The 22345-nt window shown below is 48.9% G+C and overlaps 2 protein-coding genes across 2 annotated transcripts in view; one reads left to right on the forward strand and one right to left on the reverse strand.

Moving 5' to 3' along the window:
* Positions 1–710: 710 nt before the first annotated feature.
* LOC117052225 (cytochrome c oxidase subunit 5B, mitochondrial) lies at positions 711–3929 on the reverse strand. Its single transcript, XM_033159008.1, has 4 exons — positions 3739–3929; positions 2784–2854; positions 1710–1809; positions 711–949 (listed from the first exon to the last, which is right to left on the reverse strand). Exons 1-4 carry the CDS (start codon positions 3854–3856, stop codon positions 840–842), a joined length of 399 nt encoding a protein of 132 aa, XP_033014899.1. The 5' UTR covers positions 3857–3929; the 3' UTR covers positions 711–839.
* A 10815-nt stretch (positions 3930–14744) lies between these two features.
* Positions 14745–22345, forward strand: part of FAM178B (family with sequence similarity 178 member B) — a 167220-nt gene continuing 159619 nt past the window's right edge. Inside the window, exons 1-3 of the mRNA XM_033156711.1 lie at positions 14745–14847; positions 17534–18025; positions 19362–19428. Of these exons, the coding sequence (XP_033012602.1) occupies positions 17654–18025; positions 19362–19428 (439 nt within the window). The 5' untranslated portion in view covers positions 14745–14847; positions 17534–17653. The remainder of the gene's footprint in view (positions 14848–17533; positions 18026–19361; positions 19429–22345) is intronic.

The raw sequence follows: 22345 nt of genomic DNA on the forward strand, positions 1-22345 counted from the left end.
CCAACTGGTCTGTTCCATTGAAGCCGTGGGTTACTTTCCAACCAAGTTTTGCTTCCCAGCCTTGGATCAGTTAGGTAGCACATTTTCTCTTCCTGGTTTCTGGTGGCTAGGCTAAATTGGCCTGCAAGGTAAAAGTAATGTTAAGGACCCCTGGATGTTTAAGTCCAGTTAAAGGCAACTACGGGGCATGGTGCTCATTTCGCTTTCAGGCCGAGGGAGCCAGTGTTTGTCCACAGACCCCTTTCCAGGTCATGTGGCCAGCAGGACTAAACCGCTTCTGGCACAACGGGACACTGACAGAAGCCAGAGCACATGGATACATAGTTTAATTCCCTGCCACAGTGGTACCTATTTATCTACTTGCATTAGTGTGCTTTCGAACTGCCTGTAAGTAGTGTCTGTTCAGCTTTACAATGCTAAAAATCATTAGAAAGCTTACTTATCTACAGATCAGAGAACTAAGTTCAGAAGTGGCACGCTAAAGCTGTTCACAAACCTAGCTTCCACTAGGAAAATGATAGGTCATTTGTAGATTTGTACAGCCGCCATTTTAAGAGAAGTGACACCCAGAAGAGCTGTAGCTCACTCAAAAAAGGGAGGGAGGAATACTACTACCCTCTTCTGCTCCAGCACAAGAGCAGCTACAGTAAAGAAAAAAAGCTCCAAGGCACACAGCTAGTTTTAGCAGCTGGGTCAGAACAGAGAACTCATTCACACAATGAGTCAAAGACTTTATTAGGTTTCAAGGAATGTGATACATCATGACATAAACAGCTACATAGCTCAGCCCTGTATCCAGAAATCATAAATTGAGAGCTCAGCAAAGCTTTGAAGCCAAATCAGGGCAACTGGTAGCTAACCAACTTGTAATGGGCTCCACAGGAGGGGCAGCGCTGGGGATTTCCCTTGTGTAGCCAGAACCAGATCACAGTGCTGTTGTCCTCTTCACCTGCAATGTGTGGGAGAAAGTAGATTAGGCAAGACACTGCAGACACATTGGCAAAACGTACAGAGGAATGATGGCAGGCGGTTGCATCTAGGCAATACAAGTTGATTCAATAAAACAGCAAGCACAAATAAAAAGTTGATTAATAAACTAAATCACCAAGAGTGCATTTAATAGCCACTCAAGCTATTAAATAACCTACTTTAGGCAGAGGCCATTTATGAGGCTTGTTTTGTCACACTGATCATGTCTTAAAAGAGTTCAGCTGCATCTGCAGGCAAGCAAGCAAGCCAACAACTTGCCTTCACAAATTTTGTACATGTTCCAACCCAAACATGTCACATCTTCAGCCATATTCTTCCCGCCTTCCCAAAGGAAAAACAATAAAAAATATTTTCTTCTTCTTCCAGTAGCACCTTAGAGACCAACTTAAGTTTGTTCTTGGTATGAGCTTTCGTGTGCATGCACACCTCTTCAGTGCATGCACACGAAAGCTCATACCAAGAACAAACTTAGTTGGTCTCTAAGGTGCTACTGGAATAATTTATTATTATTATTTTGTTTTGACTATGGCAGACCAACACGGCTACCTACCTGTAACTGTTCCCAAAGGAAGTTCAACACAAATGAGATGCTTCCCCCCCCCCCACAGGCAACACTGATTTCAAATACAGATAAGTGACTGCACCAGAGAGTTCCCTTCAAATGATGTGAACAAACAGCACTGAGCCAGAAGCTATTCCTGTATTTAAGAGAGACTTACAGATGCAGCCCACAAGCCTCTTGTCTGTAATTGAAGGGACTATGTTGGGGTCTTCCTTTGTCCCAGCATATCGTTTGGGTGGTAGCATGTTGTAAGGATCCTAAAAGCAGGAGAGACCACTTTAGAAACAAACAAACAAACAAAAATACTGCACACGTTCCCAGTAAGTGACTACCCCTTAAGTTTTTGGCAGCAAATCAGCTTGCAGCCGAATGCCCCAGACCTTTCCCCCTTGAGTAGCTTTACTCCAGCTAGTTATTCTATTTGTATAATTCTGTCACTAAAATACCTGATTTCCAGGCCAAGATATGAACTCAACCACACCCAGCACAGCAAACCCGACAGTTTCTCAGATTCAATTCAAGTACTATGGAGCAGGTAAAAACCAGTCTCCATCTCTCATCTGACGGAACCACCAGAATGTTATTTATTTATAAAAAGTTATATACCGCTGTATCTTAAAAATATATTGCAGTAGTTTACAACATTATAAAACAATAGAGTAAAATAATAAAAAATGAAAAACCAAAGGGAAAAATTTAAAACGAGCATCAGTAAATTATTGTGGGGGATCTACTCAATTGATTTCCATTTAGCTGAGGAACATACTGAATAAAGGGGGGAAATGTTTAGTGGGACAGGCTGTTGCTGCTACCTAATAAATTCATTTTTAAGTCTAAAGTATTCTAATTGATCCATTTACAGTGGTACCTTGGTTTAAGAACAGCTTAGTTTATGAACAACTTGGATTAAGAATGCTGCAAACCTGGAAATAGGTGTTTTGGTTTGTGAACTTTGCCTTGGAAGCAGAACATGTTCTGCTTCCTGCTGTGTGTGTTCCATTTGTAAATTGAGTCCCCCACTGCTATGGGAAAGCACGCCTTGGTTTAAGAATGCTTCAGTTTAAGAACGTACTTCAGGAACAGATTAAGTTCATAAACTAAGATACCACTGTAAAAGTGCCAGTGTCCCAGGGGGAGGTTAACAGGTTTTTTTTACCATTTATACTAAAGGAGCACAATCACAACACAGTTTTATCAATAAAGGACATTTTCCTTGCTTGTTTTTACTCACCAGCCCCTTCTCTAAAGCTTTCATGGTTTTCCTCTCCATTCCTGTAGCCTGTTCTTCATCAGTGGGGATACCTAGGATGGAGAACAACAGTAAACTGTTGGGGATTAAAGAGTCTTCCCTGTGTCAGGGAAGACACAAAATATTTTTTTTACTACCTGTGAGACTCTTGGCATCTGTGACCCTGGCATTTACCACTTTGTCCAGTCCATGTCAAGTCAGCCAATGACTTTTACCATACCATTTTAAATTGCTTTCCATTTCCGTTTTCTACAAGTAGTATAAGAGAAGGCTCTATTTCTGTTTTGAGATCCCAAGTTGAAATTTTGCAGGAAGCCCTTTGAAATATTAAATAATACATTTGGAAAGGGGCTGGATTTTTAACAATATTGATTTTGAAATCATTTTTAAAGTATAAATTTTGTCACTCAACTTTATGTGCCAAATCATATTAAAACCCATTAAGTTATGAAGAGATTGGTATTTTTAGTTTTGAAATATCTCAATTCTGGGCTGAGCTTTTAAGGTTTTTGTGCAGTCCAGCAAATCCCCCAAAAATTAAATACAGAGACCTGGCACTTTCTCTTATACTACTTTTAGGAAACTGAAGCAATATAAAACGGTAAGGTAAAAGTCACTGGGTCACTTGGCAGGGAGGCGCCCCTGGAGAAGAGTGGAGGGTCCTCCCTGTTTCTGCTCTGGCGATGCTCCCCTGAAACGTCCCTGCAACGCCGCCTGGATTTCCCTCGCATCTTCCCGCCACGCCCTGGGAGAACGGCTGGAAGGCGGCCTGCGCGACACAAGGGCAGCGGCCAGGCCAGGCCGGCCCTTCCCTCGAGGGGCCTCGGCCGACCCTCCGCCCACCCGCTCAGCCCCCAACGCAGCCGCGGCGGGAGGAAGGGGCTGGCGGCCAAGAAACCCCCGAGAAAGGTCCCCCCCCCGCTCCTCCTCCGCTCACCTCCGGCCCCCATGGAGCGGGCGGCCCCCGTCAGGCGCAGCGGCCCCCGGCCCAGGGAACTCCGACCCGCGCTGAGGCCTCGCAGGGCCCCGCACACCCGCAGTAACCTTGACGCCATGGCAACTGTCAGAGGAGAGCGAGAGAGAGGCGCAGAGAGGCAGCCTCCCCACAGGATCTCTTCCGCTTCCTGAAAAGGAACTGCCCTTCACTTCGCCGCCTAAGAAGGCGCCCGCCCACCTATTTCCTGTGTTAAAAATAAAACAAAGCCCCCATTGGTCGTGACGCTCTGTGGGCGGGCCCAGGGCAGCAGCGCCCTCTCGAGGCTCTCTCAAGAATGGCAGGGGCGGGAGAAAGCGACGTGCCGAATAAGCCGCAGGCGGGAGACGCCATCTTGAAGCCAGAGGCCGCGGTAACTCTCCGCCCGCGAGCGGTTCCTTGGAAGTGCAGTAGTCAGCCGCGCCGTAGCTGAGCGCGGCCTGCTTGCCAGGAAGCTCCAGCTGCTCTCCCAAACAAATATGCACAGCCGCCCAAATGGGAGGGGAGTCTAACACATGTGAGAAGTTCACATACCAAGTCCTCACACACCTTCATTTCAGACAGACTCACATAGGGCTGCCGCACGTCCGGACTTTCCCGGACAGTAGCGTAACTTCAAAGGCGGGATTTATGTCCGTGGCCCGCGCTTTGTCCTGGATCTTAGACAAATCAATCGAAAAATCGCGGTGTTTTGTGGCGTTTTTGTAAAAAAAACCAAAAACCAAAACATTTTGGGGGGGTTTCTTAAAAAAGCTCCGCAACAATTTTTGGGGGGTCCAGGTTTTTACTTTTTGAAACACGGCATCCCTAGGCTCACACCAATGGCGCATCTTTACATGAGCCCCAGACCTGATGTAAGAAAGTTCCTCCTGCGCTGGGCCAACCATCCCTCCCCTCTTACACCTCTCTGACATAGCCTGGCACATGGTGTGCGTCCAAGCACAGCACCCCACCCCACACAGGGCAACCACAACCCAGGGCAGCTGCTCCAGGACACTCTTGCCTTGGGCTTCTGCCTCTGCTTCAGTGTCCCCCTTCCTTCCATGTGGCAGGTGGGGCAACACATCAGAAATGCCTGCATGGTTTGGATGCCTCTGTGCCCACATGGTGTGTGAGCACTTTTACTGGCCTAGCACTTGATTTCTGGCATGTGAAGGTGTTTCCAAACATGCTGTGGCTGTCCCTCTTGTTTGTTGACTGTTTTTGTATTGCTTTTTTAAATTGCATTTCCCCTCCATGCCTGGGCTGATTTGGCAACTGTTTGTCCATAGCCTTGGCTATATCCAGACCAGGGGTATTTGCTCAGCCTAGGGGCAACTCTCACTGAATATAAAACACCTAGAATTTCACCATACGTCTGTTAGATAATTGCTGCAATTCAGGATTATATATGCCAGCCTTCTTGGGGTCTCCAGCATTGTGCCTGTGGGCAGTAGTGTACAGTGGTACCTCTGGTTAAGTACATCGTTCCGGAGGTCCATTCTTAACATGAAACTGTTCTTAACCTGAAGCTCCACTTTAGCTAATGGGGCCTCCCACTGCTGCTGTGCCACCAGAGCACAATTTCTGTTCTTATTCTGAAGCAAAGTTCTTAACCTGAAGCATTATTTCTGGGTTAGTGGAGTCTGTAACCTGAAGCATATGTAACCCGAGGTATCACTGTACCTGGTATGCCCCGCGGAGGACCTTAAGGTCCATAAGTAACAACACTTTGGAGGTCCCAAGCCTCAAGGAGGTTAGATTGGTTTCAACTAGGGCCAGGACCTTTTCAGCACTGGCCCCGACGTGGTGGAACACTCGTCACAAGAGACTAGGACTTTCCGGGATTTGACATCTTCCCGCAGGTCCTGTGAGATGGAGCTGTTTCGCCTGGCCTTTGGCTTAGACTCATTCTGACCCCTTATATGGGATTTCGTATATAAATTTTCCCTTGGCTTTTTTGCTGGCCCATGTAGGACCAGCATGGATAGCTGGCTCGGGTGAATATCTGATGTTTCCTCCCTTTGTGGTCTTGATTTATGGGCTACTACTAAAATGAGGCTGCATTTTAAGCTGCATTTTAATTAATTAATTGTTTGCTTGTTGTTGCTGTTTTCTATTATGTTTTATTGTAATTCATATTTGGTGTTAGGCACCCTGAGCTGGCCCTGGCCAGGGAGGGTGGGGAATAAATAAAAATTTATAATAATAATAATAACTAGCTGGCCCGGCCACGCGTTGCTGTGGTTTTTTTTTCCTTTTTTCCTTTTTAAAATTCTGACCCCGAGAGTATTCTGGAAGCTCCTTTTTTCATTCTTCCCTGTCCCTTTAGAGCACGGCTCAGCAACCTTTTTCAGCCGTGGGCCAGTCCACTTTTCCTCAGACCATGTGGTAGGCTGGACTATATTTTTTTGGGGGGGGGAGGGAAATAAACTAATTCCTATGCCCCACAAATAACCCAGAGATGCGTTTTACATAAAAGAACACATTCTACTCATGTAAAAACACCAGACAGGCCCCACAAACAACCCAGAGATGCATTTTAAATAAAAGGGCACATTCTACTCATGTAAAAACACACCAATTCCCATTACATAAAAGAACACATTCTACTCATGTAAAAACAGCACGACGGCCATTTTAAGTGAGGGCACTGGGGACCTTAAAGAGCATTCTCCCCTACCCTAGTCCCAAAATTACGCACCACAGCGACACAATCTCCTCAGAGCTGGTCTTACTCAGTGCGACCTCTCAGGCATGCCTCCTGCTCAGTCTCTTTTTTTCTCGGTGCATGCGAAGCTGTGGCGGCCATTTTAGGTGAGGGCACTGGGAACCACCCCCAGCCCCACCCCTCCCACCAAAAGCAAGGTCGCCTGCGCCATGTTTCCACTGAGCGGTTTGTGTCAGAAAGTCCTCAGGTGCTTACAGATGGCAGTTATAAAATGGTGGACAGGGCATTGTTGCTCTGGCCAGGTCTGATGATGTTGACGGGTGATCCACCTTTCTATTGGATGCTGTTGGAGTCTTCATTCCTTTTGCTGGTGAGGTATAATAGGCGTGCCACTTTTTTGCCTTTATTCTATATTTTAGGCATGACAGGTGTGGTTTTTTGGATTTTTATGATGCCAGATCCTTCCTTGATGGTCAAGTTACGCGTTGTCCTAATTTGATGCTGTTTGGTGCAGCGGTTACGGAGAACATAGGTTTCCGGCGTACACACAATGGGAACATTTTTATATATATAGATTACTAGCTGGCCCGGCCATGCGTTGCTGTGAGGTTTTTTGCTTTTTAAAATTCTGACCCCGAAAGTATTCTGGAAGCTCCTGTTTTCGTTCTTCCCTTTCCCTCTAGAGCAGGGGTCAGCAACCTTTTCCAGCCGTGGGCCTGTCCACTGTCCCTCAGACCATGTGAATGAACGAATTCCCATGCCCCACAAATAACCCAGAGATGCATTTTACATAAAAGAACACATTGGTCTGTGGTATTGATCACTTGGGACTGTGTGTGTTGAACATGCGAAGCTGCGGCAGCCATTTTAAGTGAGGGCACTAGGCACCTTATGGAGGCCTACTGCGGGCCTTGCTGTGGTTTTTTTACTGTAAAAGCGCACCCCCACACAAAGACCCCCCTCCTCACAATTAACTGGCCCCGTGCTCTATGCCATTAAAAAGAGGATTCTCCCCCGCCCCAGTCCCAAAATTACGCACCCCAGCGACAAAATGCCCTCAGAGCCGGTCTTACTCACTGCGACCTCTCAGGCAGCCTTGGGCTTATTTCGCTCCTACATTTTTTTTCTCCCCCCTCTCTTCCGCAACTGCCTGGCCTCCTGCTGTCTTTCCCCCACATTTCCACTAAGCAGTTTGTGTCAGAAAGTCCTTGGGTGCTTACAGATGGCAGTTATAAAATGGTGGACGGGGCACTATTTGTCGGCGCAGGTCTGATGACGTCAACAGGCAATCCGCCTTTCTATTGGATGCTGTTGGAGTCTTCATTCCTTTTGCTGGTGAGGTATAATAGGCATGCCACTTTCCCCCTTTTATCCTTTATTTTAGGTATGACAGGTGTGGTTTTTAAAAATGTTTATTATGCCAGATCCTTCCTTGATGGTCAAGTTATGCTTTGTCCTAATTTGATGCTGTTTGGTGCAGCGGTTACGGAGAACATATCTTTCCGGTGTACACGCAATGGGAACATTTATATATATAGAGAGAGAGATTATTATTATTACCACCAGTATCTCTTACAGCATCTGTGAAAGGTCTCAGTAAATATTCCCTCACAAATCCAAAATGTATAAAAGACTCTTGCTCTTCCTGCTCAGTTGAACTCTCACCACTCCAAACATGTCCACTTTGCACTGGGCAACAGGAGTGGATGCCCACTTTCTCTCCTGAACAAAGGGGAGGTGCACAGGGCTTCTCTTTCAGAGCAAGTGAAGTGGGATGGTGGCAGGTGTAGTTCCCTTTCTCTCTCACTGTTGAGAGTGGCTGATGCAGGGACATGCCAGCAACATTTTGTGCACCAATTTCTCTGTCTGCTCTTTAAGACGTGGCAGCCATTTTGTGTTATGCAGTCCTGGCACCTATTTTGTGACTGGCATCCACAGCACTCTCTCAAAATCCCAAATGTGCTCACTGCTATTCAGGACAACTTACAAGTAAAACATTAGAAAATGCAATAAAATGACATCAAAGTAATATAAGATGAAGAAAGGTTCAACAGATAAAGCAAATACAGATAAAGCTCCTCCTGGGGCGAAAAAAGCCCTTAAAAAAAAACCCTAAAGGGAAGGGAGGCAGCCGCCGGCCGAGTGAGCAAGCGGCTGCTTTCCTTTCCTTGTTTTTTTTCCCCCAAAGGGCTTTTTTCAGCGCTGGGCTGCAGAACCATGGAGCGGTGTCGAGGGGTGGGCCTCCTTGCTGGCCTCATCTCTGCCCGGGCTAGCGCCGAAAAAAGCCCTTTTTTTAAAAAAGGGAAGGAAAGCAGCCACCAGCTGTGCATCATGACACATGCGTCGTGCATCGTGACGCACGACACATGCATGATATGGAGCTACACCCCGCCCAGGAGGGGGGGTGCCTTCAGGTTTGGCGCCCCGGGTGGCCAGGCGGCTTCCTCCGCCACTGCCTAAGCATTTTTCCCAGCGATAAGAACAACATCAAAATAGGGCAAGACCCCTGGATGCTCCCATAGGAGGCGCTCCATAAGCCCCTGAAATATTCCTGGTGCCACACTGACCCCAGACTGGAGCCTTTTTACGCTAAATCCACCTTTGTGGGTGACAATGTTCTGAGCCTCAGCAGAGAGCTCTGACGCTGGCAGTTGTTGGTACGCTTGAGCCAAGTCAAGCTTTGCAAACACAGTGCCCCCAGATAACGTAGCTAACAACTGAGACACTACCGGAATGGGATATGAGTTTCCCCATAAAGCTTTGTTAATTGTACACTTGTAATTTGCGCATATGCGCACCTCCCTGTTTGCCTTCAAGGGCGTGTCAATCAGGGTCTCCCATCTGGCAGATTCAACAGGTTGTAACACCCCTTGGGCTACAAGTTTGTCTAATTCTGCATCAATTTTTTGGCTTAAGGGCGAAGGGAACTTGCCTGGGCTTAAGCCGGATGGGAGCAATACTTGGATCAAGGGCAAAATCAATGGGGGTCCCCTTGTAACACCCTAGGGATCCATCAAAAAGCATTGGAAACTCCTGGTACAATACATCAAATTTTTCATTAGTAACTGTAACAGAATTAAGGCCAGAAATTCCCAGTCCCAACGCCGGAAACCAGTCCATACCCAACAGGCTGGGGCAGTTACCCCTAACAATCACAAGCTTCAGTATGGCTGTCCGGGCTCTGAATTGTACCTTGACGGAGCACATTCTCAAAATTGAGATGCGGCCCGCCGTGTATGACTGCAACGTGGCTGGGAAAGGCTCCAATGAGGGAAACTTACCCCCCAGAAAGAAGGCGCGGACGGTTTGGTCGGAGACCATGAAAAATCCCGACCTGGAGTCCACTTCCATGTTGCAGGGATGCCCTTCAATCTGGACACGGATGGTTGCCTTCTCCTGCGCAGGGAAGGGCACGGTTTCCCTGTTTATCACTGTGTGGTAGTTGCATTCATCGATGAGGCAAGTACTGGACACAGGTTTGTGGCACGGCGATATTGGGGACACTGCAGGGTTGTCGTCGGAACGACAGACCCTTGCAATGTGGTCTAACTGCCCACATGCCCAATACGTGGCATCACAGAAACGGCAATTCTTCCTGTTGTGGAGCCCCCTGCAGCCGGCACAAGTGGGGCAACGGTTCCTGGGCATGGTGGTGCTCTGGCAGACTAACTCAACCCCTCGCACAGGGCTCTGATCAGGACTGGTCACGGGGTCTCCCAAGAAATGGGTGGTGCTCAACTGGCTTGGGTACGTCGGCGAGCCCTTCCTTCTCTGTGGCTTCCGTAGCAATGGCTTCCTGCAGAGCAGAGGCGAGGGTGACCTCAGTTTTCGCCATGATGCGGTGGCAGGCCTTGCTGCTACTAAGCCCACAAACAAAACGATCTGTAAGGCTCTCCTCGAGATTGGAGAACCCATAATGCTGGGAAAGCTTCTGGAGTTTGGCTAGGAACATAGCCGCAGACTCCCCTGCTTGCTGTTGCTGCTTGTGGAAATCGACCTGCCGGGACATCTTGGTTGCGGTCAGAGCCAAGCGATTGGTCAATTTGGATATGATGTCAAACCAACTGGCGTCCCGTATTTTAACCGGTGCCAGCAGCACCTTCGTGAGCTCAAAGGTCTCTGGGCCACAACAGCTGAGAAACGTGGCCCACTTCGTAGCGGCATTTGTAATACCTTGCGCCACTGAGTAGAACTCAGAACACTCCACATAATCTTCCCACTTCTGTGGAGAGCTGAGCCATAGCTGTCAACTTTCGGATCTGAAAATAAGGGATCAGCAGCCTCACCTGACAGTCACATGGCAGTGGTGGGCGGAGCCAGAAGCAAAAGTGGGCGGAGCAGCTAGAACGCGCTTCGGCCGTCGCTTTTGTGTGGCGGGCTGGCGCTCCAGCGTCGGCGCTGCGCCCGCCCCGTCTGCTCGCCGCTCCCTCGCCCGGCTGGCTCAGCGGAATGCTCCAAGCGCCGCCCGCCCGCCCCTTTGCGCCCTGCACTGGGCTGGGCTTGTGGCAGCCGCCGCTAACGGCCAGCCAACTCACTGACTGCCCCTCAAGCCAATCCCTACCCCGCCGCGGAACTTTCCTCCCAGCCGCCTCAGCGACGTGGCTTTTCCCGGACCTGTCCAGGGTTACCTCACGCGCTCTCCGTCTACAGACGGCCGAGCGAGCGCCTCGATTCCTCCGTCCAGACATGTCGCGTTTGAGGGGAAATTAAAGCATTGGGGGGGGTGTGAGAAAGCCGGCTGCGGCCGCCCCTCTCCCGGCTGCGCTTTTATTTTTTTTAAGGAGGCTTTTATTGGGTGTTGCTTAGGGAAACGGGATACGCGGCGAACTTTTGATAAAAGAGGCTGGGGCCGGAGTGGCTTGACCACCAAATCTCAGGAGCCAGTCCGGAAGGCCCCGAGGGACAGGGCAGGCAGCTAGCAGCCCCGCGCCTCCAGGCTCAAACCGGAACCAGAGGATAGCTCACTTGGTGCCGATGCTCTTTCTCTCCACCCTGCTGAGCAGGGCGGGCAGGCAGGCAGGCAAGCAAGCAGTCCCTCCGGCGAGCAGAGGAGGGCGAAGCAGGCCAGCCCGCCCGCCCGCCGGGCAAGAGGCGCGCCCGGCCCCTGTAAGCGCTGCCAGTTCCGGCGCAGCAGCCAGCCAGGGAGGAGAGAGAGAGAGAGAGCACTTGGCCGGGCTGCCGATGGAGTGCTCCCCCTAGCGGCTTCTCGCTCGCTCTCCTGGCTCTCCTGCTCCGCTTGCAGCCGAGGGAAGCGCCGACGGCTTGTCTCTCCTCCCCCCGGGCATTCCCGGCCCTCCTCCACCTCCACACAACCCGGGAAAATACGGGTTTTTGAGGGATCCGGGAGAGGGGCGGGAAACACGTGTAAAAACGGGAGAATCCCGGCCAATACGGGATACTTGACAGCTATGGCTGAGCTGGAAGGGTTCCAACACTCTGACGGCCTCCATTCTGCTGCTGGTCAGTGTAGGCTTGAGCGCAAGTGGCAGTCCTCGGAACCTGGGCCAAGGAAATGGCTCCTTGCAGCCTCAGAATTCCGATCCCACCTTTGTCGCCAGTTGTTAAGTCGTGGGTGCAGTGCCTATATGATTTCAGCTCTTCGTGTAATCAGCTCTGAGTAGCGATTCAGCATACTAGCAAGGATATGCTAGGAGTCAAGTCTAACAAAAACAATCTCCTTTATTGCCGTAGGAACTTGACTGACTGGAGGGAAAGAGCGAGCTCCTTTTATACTCTCAGGAACAGGAGTTGGGGAAAGGATACATTTAGATTTTTTGGCAGGACCCAATCAGAGTAAGGATCCAAATTGTGCCAACAAGTTAACCAATAGCAACTGTCACCGCAGCCGTTTGAATCACCCTGGACCAGGAAAGGTAGTTACAAAACTAGCAGTGAAACTCATGTATGCATATTAAACCAATAGATAACAGAAAGTCCCCTCCTTTTCTTTACATTTCCAACATTTATTGTCTGTTTTATACATTTTAGCTAATTTCACTGGTGTTATATACCACCTGTGCATCATTTTCATAATATTTTCTTTTAGCACACTGCAAGCAGTAAATTTTATTCCCTCTTTCCACAGTTTTTGCCAATCTTCTGTTTGTATATTGTGACCAACATCTTTAGCCCAATGAATCATAACCGATTGAACTTCCTTATCTTTCAGATGCCATTCCAATAATAATTTGTACATTTTAGATAATATTTTAAATCTATTAATAACTCCAATTCGAATTTGATTTTGTATATCCAAATCCATTTTTATCCTCTTTAAACATTTTGTTGACTTGATGATAATGCAAACAATCATTCACCAAACCTTTTACATCTTCATATGGTTTTAGCTTCAATTGGTTCTCCATCTCTGTTACTAATTGCTCATAGGTGGCCCAATTTTTACCCATGTTTATCTTTTTTACACTCATTGCCTCAAGAGGGAAAAGCCACCATGGTGTCTTGCGTTCTAACAGATTTTTATATCTGTCCCACACCTCATACAATGACTTTTGAAATATGTGGTTTCCAAATCCTTTATGAACTTTTACATTATCATACCATAGATACGCGTGTCATCCAAATCTGTTGTCAAATCCTTCCAGGTCTAAAAGGTCTGTGTTCTCCAACAACATCCATTCCCTTAACCAACAAAGGCACAATGCTAGCTTTTCTCAGTCAGCAAGAAAGCAGCCACAGAAGGACATGCTTCTCCACTGGCTGCCCCACTGACGGCAGATTGATGCACCCCACCCCCTCCCACTCAAGCCATGTGGTGGTGATGCCGCTTCCTTTCCTGCCCCCACCCATCCAATCTCTGTGGCTGCTGCTTCCTGCATTGTGGGGGGATGTTGGACTAGATGACCCTTGGGTCCATTCCAACTCTTGTGATTCCCTCATCTCCACGCCTGATCAGCACGCACCCCACCTGTGCGATCTCTGTGACTGCTCCTTCCCTCATCCTCACACCTGATCTCCAACTTCAGACATTGTGATGTATCAGATTATTAATGATTGATTTATTGAATTTATATGCAGTGGTACCTCGGGTTAAGTACTTAATTCGTTCCGGAGGTCCATTCTTAACCTGAAACACCACTTTAGCTAATGAGACCTCCCGCTGCCACTGCGCCACCAGAGCACGGTTTCTGTCCTTAAGCGGAGTTCTTAACCTGAAGCATACTTAACCCTAGGTACCACTGTGCTGCCCTTTACCTGGAGGCCTCAGGGTGGTTTACAGAACAAAATCAAAATACAAAACCACAAAATACGAAACCAAAACAATCCAATAACCCCCCATATTGCGATGTTTAGCTGCTGATATATCACAACTTTGAAAACCATAGAACACTCATCCCTAGCCTGTCTTTTTAGTATACCTAAAATCCTTTGCCCCACATTTTATTCAAAAAAAATGCTTTGCAGAGGTAAACTACCGTAGTTATCAAAATTTTCAAAAGTGGCTTGGCTTTTGAAAAATAGGGGGTCCTCAATAATTAGCTAATTGGGAACCACTGCTATAAACCAAGCACTGCTAGAAGTTTTTTTTTTTTCTTCTTTTCCAATGTAAAGGTAAAGTGACCCCTGACTGTTAGGTCCAGTCGCGGACGACTCTGGGGTTGCGGCGCTCATCTCACTTTACTGGCCAAAGGAGCCTGCATACAGCTTTGGGGTCATGTGGCCAGCATGACTAAGCAGCTTCTGGGGAACCAGAGCAGCACACGGAAATGCCATATACCTTCCCGTCAGAGCGGTACCTATTCATCTACTTGCACTTTGATGTGCTTTCGAACTGCTAGGTTAGCAGGAGCTCACCCTGTCATGGGGATTCCAACCACCGACCTTCTGATCGACAAGCCCTAGGCTCTGTGGTTTAGACCACAGCGCCATGTACTTCTTAGCAATAAAAAAAAATTGGTGCAGCACAAAGCAAATTTTTATTCTGAAAGTGTGACCCAATTTGAGAACCACTGTTTTAGCAGGTGGAGGTTGCATCTTGGAGCCGCCATCTCACTGCATCCGTTCAAGGCACCCCTCCCTGCAACAGAAAGAACCCTGGGCCATAGTCTACCCCTCACGGGGTTACACCCTTAAACTACAGTCCCCAGAATTCCGGAGGGGTGGGGTGTGCTTTAAACGCAGTGGGGTGCCTGTAAGCTTAGGATCGGGCTGCGTGCGCGGAAAGGCCACGCGCCGGCCACCTTCTCCCTCCCGGGCCCTCGAGGCGCGCGGAACTGGAGACTCCGGCGGGGCTCGAGGCGGCCACGTGGATGGCTTGGGGTTCCTGCTTGCTGATTGGCTGTCCCTGGCTGCCGCTTGGCGCCACGGGCGACCGAGGGATGGAGCGTTCGGGCTGATTTTTGAATCGGGCGGAAGCAGGTGGGAGTTGGGCGGCGGCAGAAGCGGCGGCGGAGTTTTTTCGCCAGGTAGAGAGAGGGGTGCAGCCTTCCTCCTAGTGCAGTCCCTTCCCAGTTCTCCGGGTCCTTTTCCTCCCCTCTTTTTCGATGTCTTCCTTCTTGCATCCTTCCCTGGGATCAACCTTCCTCTCCCACGCCTGCCTCCCAAGGCGGTGCAGTTCCCATGGTCAAGCTGCGACAAAGCAAAACCCCGTTATCGCAAGGTGGCCTCACCCTTGAATGCCCGCTGTCTTCCAGGGTTGTGATACATAACATTGGCAACCACCTGCCTGCTTGTAATGTCAAAGTACTTGGTGAGGTGCAGAAAAGGTGCAAAGATTCTGGATCTTGCATGCCGTGGCCTCTAAATACCTCCTCCTCCTCCTCCTCTTGCTGCTGCTGCTGCTGTTTTGTGCTAGATGCCACTGCTTTTAGCCACGATTTTAAGTTAGCCCTTATGGTAACCCTCTTCCTACCTATAGTTACTCAGAGCATGATATATCAAACACATAAAATACCAACACACATATGTTGTTCTCCAGTGGTTCCCAGAATGAGTGGTAGTGCCTCCTGGAGGGTTTACCTTGGGGGAACTAAGAGGCAAGGGGGAAAGCGAGCGGGTGCTGTTGCTGGAGGTGTAAAGGGCCATCAGACTTTGAAAAACTGATATCTGTGGATCAAGTTCATCCATTTTGTCAACTTAATTAAACGGAATAGTTTGAACAAATGTGCAATTAATTGCTACCGGTTTGAATTCTATTGTGTTACCTTCCTTGGTGGGTTGTGCAAATTGTTGTTCCAAAAATGCTTGTTATAGAACAGGGTGGCGGGGGCACTGTGGTTGCGTTTGTGGAACTAAGGGCACGATGGTTCAAAAAAGTTTTGTAACCACTGTTCTAGTCTTACACCAGCAAGTTATCATCTGAAAGCCCTCTGTTTTCCCATGGTATTTGTTCCTTAATAAATCTTTATTTACTTTTTGAACTGCCTGGCTCCATTGGTGGGTGGATTCCCAAGGACCCCAGAAATGAATGCCTTGGAACAGTATGGCTATGACCTTGCTGAGAGATGCTGGAGCCACATTTTAAGCTATCACTACAAAATCCTACACTGGTGCAGAGTGAAAGACCTTGGGACTTTTTAAGAGCAACAAGCAATTGTTGCTGCTTTTTGCGTGTAGATAAGACTCACAGACTCAACTTTCAAAAAGCGAAGGCTGTGTGTGGTAAAACAGCTGCCCTATGGTAACTTTTTTCTTCTCGCATTGCCACGATCATTTTTTGATGGAAGGCTTTGCAATGAGGTGGTGGAGGCTTTCAGCCCTGCTGCCGCCACTGTATTCTGGTCATTCAAGTCTAATGCACATGAGTGAGAAGCAGGCCCCCTCCAGACTGGCGTTCTGTATTCTGAAAGTACTTGTGTGCTGCTGCTTGCTGTAATGCAACTGTCACAGAATCATATAATGGTAGAGTGGGAAGGAGCCCAAAGGCTTAGCTAGTCCAAGCCTCTGCATTGCAGGATCCTGGAGTTGGAGTCCTCAACCCCTCCAGACAGGTGTTTCATTGAGGTGTATTCTGCAGCGTGTTCTTGTTGACATGATCATAGTACATTAGTGATGGATTTATTTTGCAGTGTTTCCTTAGTGCTGCCACATCACTACTGCTGAGAGAGGATATAGTGCAACATAAGTGGGACAGCCCCCCCCCCCCCACATTTGGGTTATGAAAAGTAAAGGGATTTCAGCAGAAAGTTAAAGTACATCCGCTGATTGGAAACAAGCAGGATGACCGCCCCCAAACTTTGCAGACACAAATAGTATTGAAAGTGGGATCATATATGACTGTCCCAATAGCATCATGAGCACAAAGCAGCATAAAATGACCTCTGGAGATGTCTGCAATGAGGAATGGTCTATTCTGTCTTCCCGAGTGATTCACAAGAGCGAAAACTTTTATTTGTGCTGTAGGTACAAGAATAAAACATGAAGCCCACATTGGGGTGGGGAAGCCTGTAGGCCTTCAGATTGGCTGGACTGCCGTTCTCATCACCCCTGAGCCCTGGCCATGCTGGCTGTTGCTCATGGAATCCACCTGGCGTGTTGGGAGTTTGGGTGCGACTCAGCTTGGAGGAGTTAAGGCAAAAGAGAGGGTAGGCACACACATCCCCATACTACGTATCCCTGCCCCTTTCACCCACCAGCTTACTTCTCTGTCTCCTTGCTTAGACTGACATGTCTTGGGTTGCATCCTGTTTACCACTTCCTCCTCAGACTTCTATCTCAGACTTCAAGATGAGAGGTCATCTTTAACTCTTCCATGGGAGAACAAAGGAGCAAGCATGGCTTTCTTGTTCTTCTCTGGACTAGCTGGATAGAAGTTTCTAGTTCTAGTCTCAGTTATGTATTTCCTGCAATAAACAACTTCACTATTTTCTTCTCTGCGTGATTGTGACAGGCAATGTCTCTTCTCTAACCAGGGTTTCACTAGTTTAAACACTGCTTGCTCTACATGCCAAAAGGGTTTCAATAAGTTGTTCAAGTTATCCCCATCAATAGTATTGTTAATGAGTGGCAAAAAATGCTTTAATAAATAAAATAAAGTAGCTTAAGCACCAGACAGATGATGACTGCAATAGGCCACCAAATTGGGGGTGGGGTGGGATTTATTCTTTGTAGCAAGAAGATAAATATTGTTTGCCTCCCTTTTCCTCACTCCAGGTGGCTGGAGGCCTTCCAGAAAGCAGGAGATAAGGCTGCTTTCCCCAGCTGCTGAACTCATTCCTTCAAGAAGCTCCAGAGAGCAGGCAGAACAAGCTGGAGGAGACATCTGAGTTAGCCATGAAGAAGGCAGGGAAGCAAAGCCCTGGAGGCTCCTCTTCATCCAGTGACCTGCAAGGGACCTCCAGGGATGCATCAGAGCAGATGTGCGCTAACCCACCTTCCCAGGAGGATGCCGTCAGAGTCACTTCACCCTACAGCATGGATCTGTTTAACCCCTGGCAGGACCTTCGGTGGTACCAGATCCCCTTGTCATCGTCAAGGAGGCCCAAAGCAGGCCTCTTCAGCTTCACATTCCAGTCCAGGCTGGAGGAGTACCAGCAGCTCCGGAAGTCCAAAAATCTGAAAATCGGCCGGCCCTTCTCCATGCCGCCTCTTTCTTCTGTTCCCTTGATGGTCACTGATGGCTCCCAGGAAGCACCACTCAAGAGGGTGAGTAATCCCTGGCCAAACGTGAAGCTAGAATTTTGGGCTTGGGAGGGAGGAATGTGCTAATGGATTGACTCCTGGGGCTGGTGTGTACTGTTGCCTTTGTTGTCAGTCCAAATAGATAGATGTGAAAATAAGTATTATTTTTAGAGTGTCCGAAAGGCACATGTCCTGCCCTTAGGCTTAGACTCTGAGAGGGCAGAAGGCCATCTTGCCCAATGCCTCTTGGAAGCCTCTGGCAAGAGTCTCTCTCATCCCTGATTCCTGCAAAGGGAAGAGGCACTGCTCAGTGGCAGATGGTCCTAGCTTCAGTCCTTAGTATCTGCAGGTAGGGCTGGGAATCTTCCTTGTTTAAAATGCTAGAAAACCTCTGCCAGTCAGTGTGGACAATACCAAGCTTGTTACTGAGTAGATGGACCAAGGATCCAACCCTGTGGAAGGCAGCTTTCCATGTAGAGAAACGGTGGAGGGGGGGGATCCGTTTGACAATGCAGGATGCAGAGGGTCCATCCAGCTGGAACCACAATGTTCTTTACTGGCTGGTGGTCTTGCTGTGATGGAGGTGGAGTGGCTACCCAGCAGCTTGCAATAGGAGCCAGTCCTTCTTCGGCTTCTGATAGGAGCCAGCTATTTCCCTTCCCCACCTCTCTGCAGCTACGTGGCAACAGCAACTAATAGTCGCAGCAGAGTTCTTTCTGGAGAGTGTGGGGAGGGGAAAGCCAATTCCCTGCAGCTGTTGCGGTTGCCTAGATGGGATCAGGCTGCTCTTTCCCTAGGAGACCTCCCAAGAACCCTTGGTCGTCCTGGGCTGGTAGTGGTACCTCTAGTTACGAACTTAATTTGTTAACTGTTCTTAACTAGAGGCGTGCTTTTGCTAATAGGGCCTCTTTGCTGACGCTGCGCCGCCAGCACACAATTTCCGTTCTCAACTCGAGGTTACTCTTCCAGGTTAGTGGAGTTTGTAACCTGAGGCGTTTGTAACTCGAGGTACCACTGTACATCGTGCCACAAATGTCCCAGTACAAATTCTAATTCCCAAGCATCCTGAGCAAGTTTGGTGTTTAAACATTCCTAGGTCCTCTAGCTTGCAGAGGAGATCTGGTGGGCATACATGCTGTTTCTGCTAAAGGCTTACAAGCCAGAGAGCATGACATATTATTACAAGGAGTGCTCTGTAAGCATGAATTGGGTCCTATCAGTTTTGTCCCTGGCATAGGCAGCCAAACTGCACACACAAGACAGTAGTGCAAAAGCTGCAGAAAGCGCTGATGAAGTTGCTGCAGAGAGGCTTCCTTTTGATCATGACACACCTTGAACGGATGTCACTTTTGTCCTACAGCAAGACGGCCGCAGGCACTCAAGAGCTGGTGAAGCCAAAGGTGGCAAATCCCTCTCCTATACAAAAGGTAATATTTTAAAACGGGGGGTGGGGCAAGACTTAAGGCTTGTTGGATCTTATGCTTCACTTTTTGCTAGAGCCCTGAGATTTATCAAGGAGAACCAGGTGCAAAAGGCACCCAGTCTGGATGAAAGAACAAGAGCCTCTGAGCTGAGAGGTACCGGTAGGTCTTCAGGACTGGGATTGAACTGAGCTCACACAATCCTCTCCCCCCCCCCCCATTAGCTCTCTACATTTCAGCAGCCTGATTTAAGTTGGGTTTCTTTTGCATTGCCCCTGAGTCAGAAACATTTGTTGATCTGCTGCAAATCACTCAGAGATCCACCAGTACGTTTTGATCTACCTTCTTCCCACCCTCGATCTAAAATGTCACCAGTGACTTTGGCAGTGCAAAGGGATTGCTTCTGGCAGAGCAATCCCCTGAGGTCCTGCTTCCAAGACAGCTCTGGTTTGCTGGACCTTACACCCTTTGCTTTTCCAGAGGCAATGCTAAAAGCACAACAATGGCCGTAGTTGGCCACCCTTTTGCTGTCAGTGTGGTGAATGAGGGTTTAGGAATTCTCATAAATGGTTGGTGGCAGGTGAGTTCCCCCGAGTGGTTCTTCCGTGCTCTGGCCCCTCAGGCAGACCAGGCTTGGTGGATCAAGGGTTGTTCCCCCCAACAGGCCAGCTAGGAAACACTGTCTTATGAAAGCATCACATCCACATCAGCTCCTCATTCTGGAGTTGCTTCCAGATTTGTTTTCACAGAATTTCTGCAGAGGTTATATCTGTCACCATCAAGTGGCTCATGAATGTGTATTTAGCGCTTGCTATTTATTGCAATGTTCTTGCTTTTTTGTTGGAATCTCAGCTAAAGCATCCATGGCAGATGGCCATCCAATCTCTGCTGTGGGTTGTGATCCCATGGAGATAGTTGAAAGGGAGGAGTGGATCATACGTCTGATAAATGCAGGCGCAACTCAATTTCTTTCTCAAAATGTAATGCTCCAACAATTCAAAAAGGGTTTTGAATTGGCTTTAAAAATAAATCCAGCCAGCAGAAAAAGACCCACCTCCAGTTTGGGAGGTTTTGATGCATAATGTAAGGCCAGGGCAATGTAGTGGTTATCAGGGGCGTTCTTAGCCCCTTGGCTGCCGGGGGCGGGAAGCCAAGAGACACCCCTGGGGGGGCAGGGCGTGCGTGCGTCATGACGTCATGACGCATGCGACGCCCCGCCCCCCGGGCGGCGGATTCAGGAGTCTTTGCGCGCTGCAAAAACTCCTGAAGAAGCCTCCGCCCGGCGGCAGCACCCCTTCTTGCCGCGGCTGCTCCCGCAGGCACGAGCAGCCGCGGCAAGAAGGGGTGCTGCCGCCGGGCGGAGGCTTCTTCAGGAGTTTTTGCAGCGCGCAAAGACTCCTGAATCTGCCGCCCGGGCTCCCTTGGCGCAGCGCAAGTCACGGCAGGGAGAGGGACGGGCCACCTCGCTGGCCTGCCCCTTGCTTCCATGCCGAGCTGCGCCGCTGCAAGGGGGGGCTATTTTCGGCGCTGCTGGGGCGGAGCCGCAGGGGCGGCCAGCGAGGGGGGAGTGACACCCCTCCTCGCTGGCCGCCCCTGCGGCTCCCCCCCCCCCGCAGTGCCGAAAATAACCTAATTTTTTAAAAAAATTTTTTAAAAAAAATTAAAAATCCCAGTGGGCGGGGCTGGCCCCCCATGTGTCACCCCAACAGGGGTGCTGCCCGGGGCCCCCCGCCCCCTCCGCCCCCCCTGCGACGCCCCTGGTGGTTATACTGTTGGACTAGGAGCTGAGAGACCAGGGTTCAAATCCCTACTCAGCTATTATGCTCACTGAGTGACCCTGGGACAGTCACTGTCTCTTAGCCTGACCTACCTCACAGGTTTGTTTGTGAGAATACAGATGAGGAGGGGGAAAGCCATGTCTGCCACCTTGAGCTCCTTATGGGGAAATGTGAGATGAAAATAAAATAAAATAAAAGTGTTGAAAAGCCATGAAGCTGCGAGTCCCACCACAGATTAAGACCTCGTCTGAGCAGCCTCTGGTTGTACTTTGGATGGCAAGGACGCCCCAAGCAGGTCCTTCTCCTTTCCTAAGACATTCTAAGCAGGGTGGTGGTGGTGGTGGGGGAGATGCTCATTCCATTATCCGAGGCCAGAACCTGCCGTTGACTGCATCAACTGCCCCTAATCCTGGGGGTCCTCACCTTGCTCGTCTTTCATTCTCAACCCCCACCCATAATATGGAGGGTAGTGTTTGTTTTAGGACATAAGAAAAGCCCTGCTGGATCAGACCAAAGCCTGTCTGCCTTTCCTTCTGCTTCCCACAATGGACAACCAGATGCCTGTGAGAAGCCTGCCAGCAGGACCTGGGTGCAGCAGAGCTCTCCTGATCTTGGTGCCCTTTGACAGATTTACCTCCCTGCTGCGTTTGCCTAATCTCCTTTTAGAGCTGTCCATGCTGGGGGCCTGCAGTTCCTTACCCTTAGATTTGAGGGTTACAGTGGCAAGAGTTGTAATCTCAAGCACTTTGTATGCTAAAGTTGCTGTAGACATTACAAACAACATCCTCTTGGAATGCAGTCTACCGAATGGTGAAATTTAAAGCATGAGAAACTGGTAGCGCAGCTGTTTTGTTGTGGTCAACAGTGGGCCTCTCCGAATGTCCTTTATATTGTCCATTCACAATAAAATTATTTGTGCTCAAGATGGTATTGGCCTGGGACAATTATACGCATCCAATGTTCAAGTTTTGGGGGCAGACATAGCGCTTTGTTTCCAGTCAGTGCATGTCCCACGACTTCCTGCTTAAATCCTTTAACCTTTTACACCACAAATCTTCCCTCTTTTTTTTGGTTCTGTTTTTGTTGCGCTAGAGTGCCATAAGTGCACCCCCCCCCCCCCGTTGATAATAATGCAACAGGATTGG

Source organism: Lacerta agilis, chromosome 8, assembly GCF_009819535.1.
Source record: "Lacerta agilis isolate rLacAgi1 chromosome 8, rLacAgi1.pri, whole genome shotgun sequence".
Lineage (NCBI taxonomy): Eukaryota > Metazoa > Chordata > Lepidosauria > Squamata > Lacertidae > Lacerta > Lacerta agilis.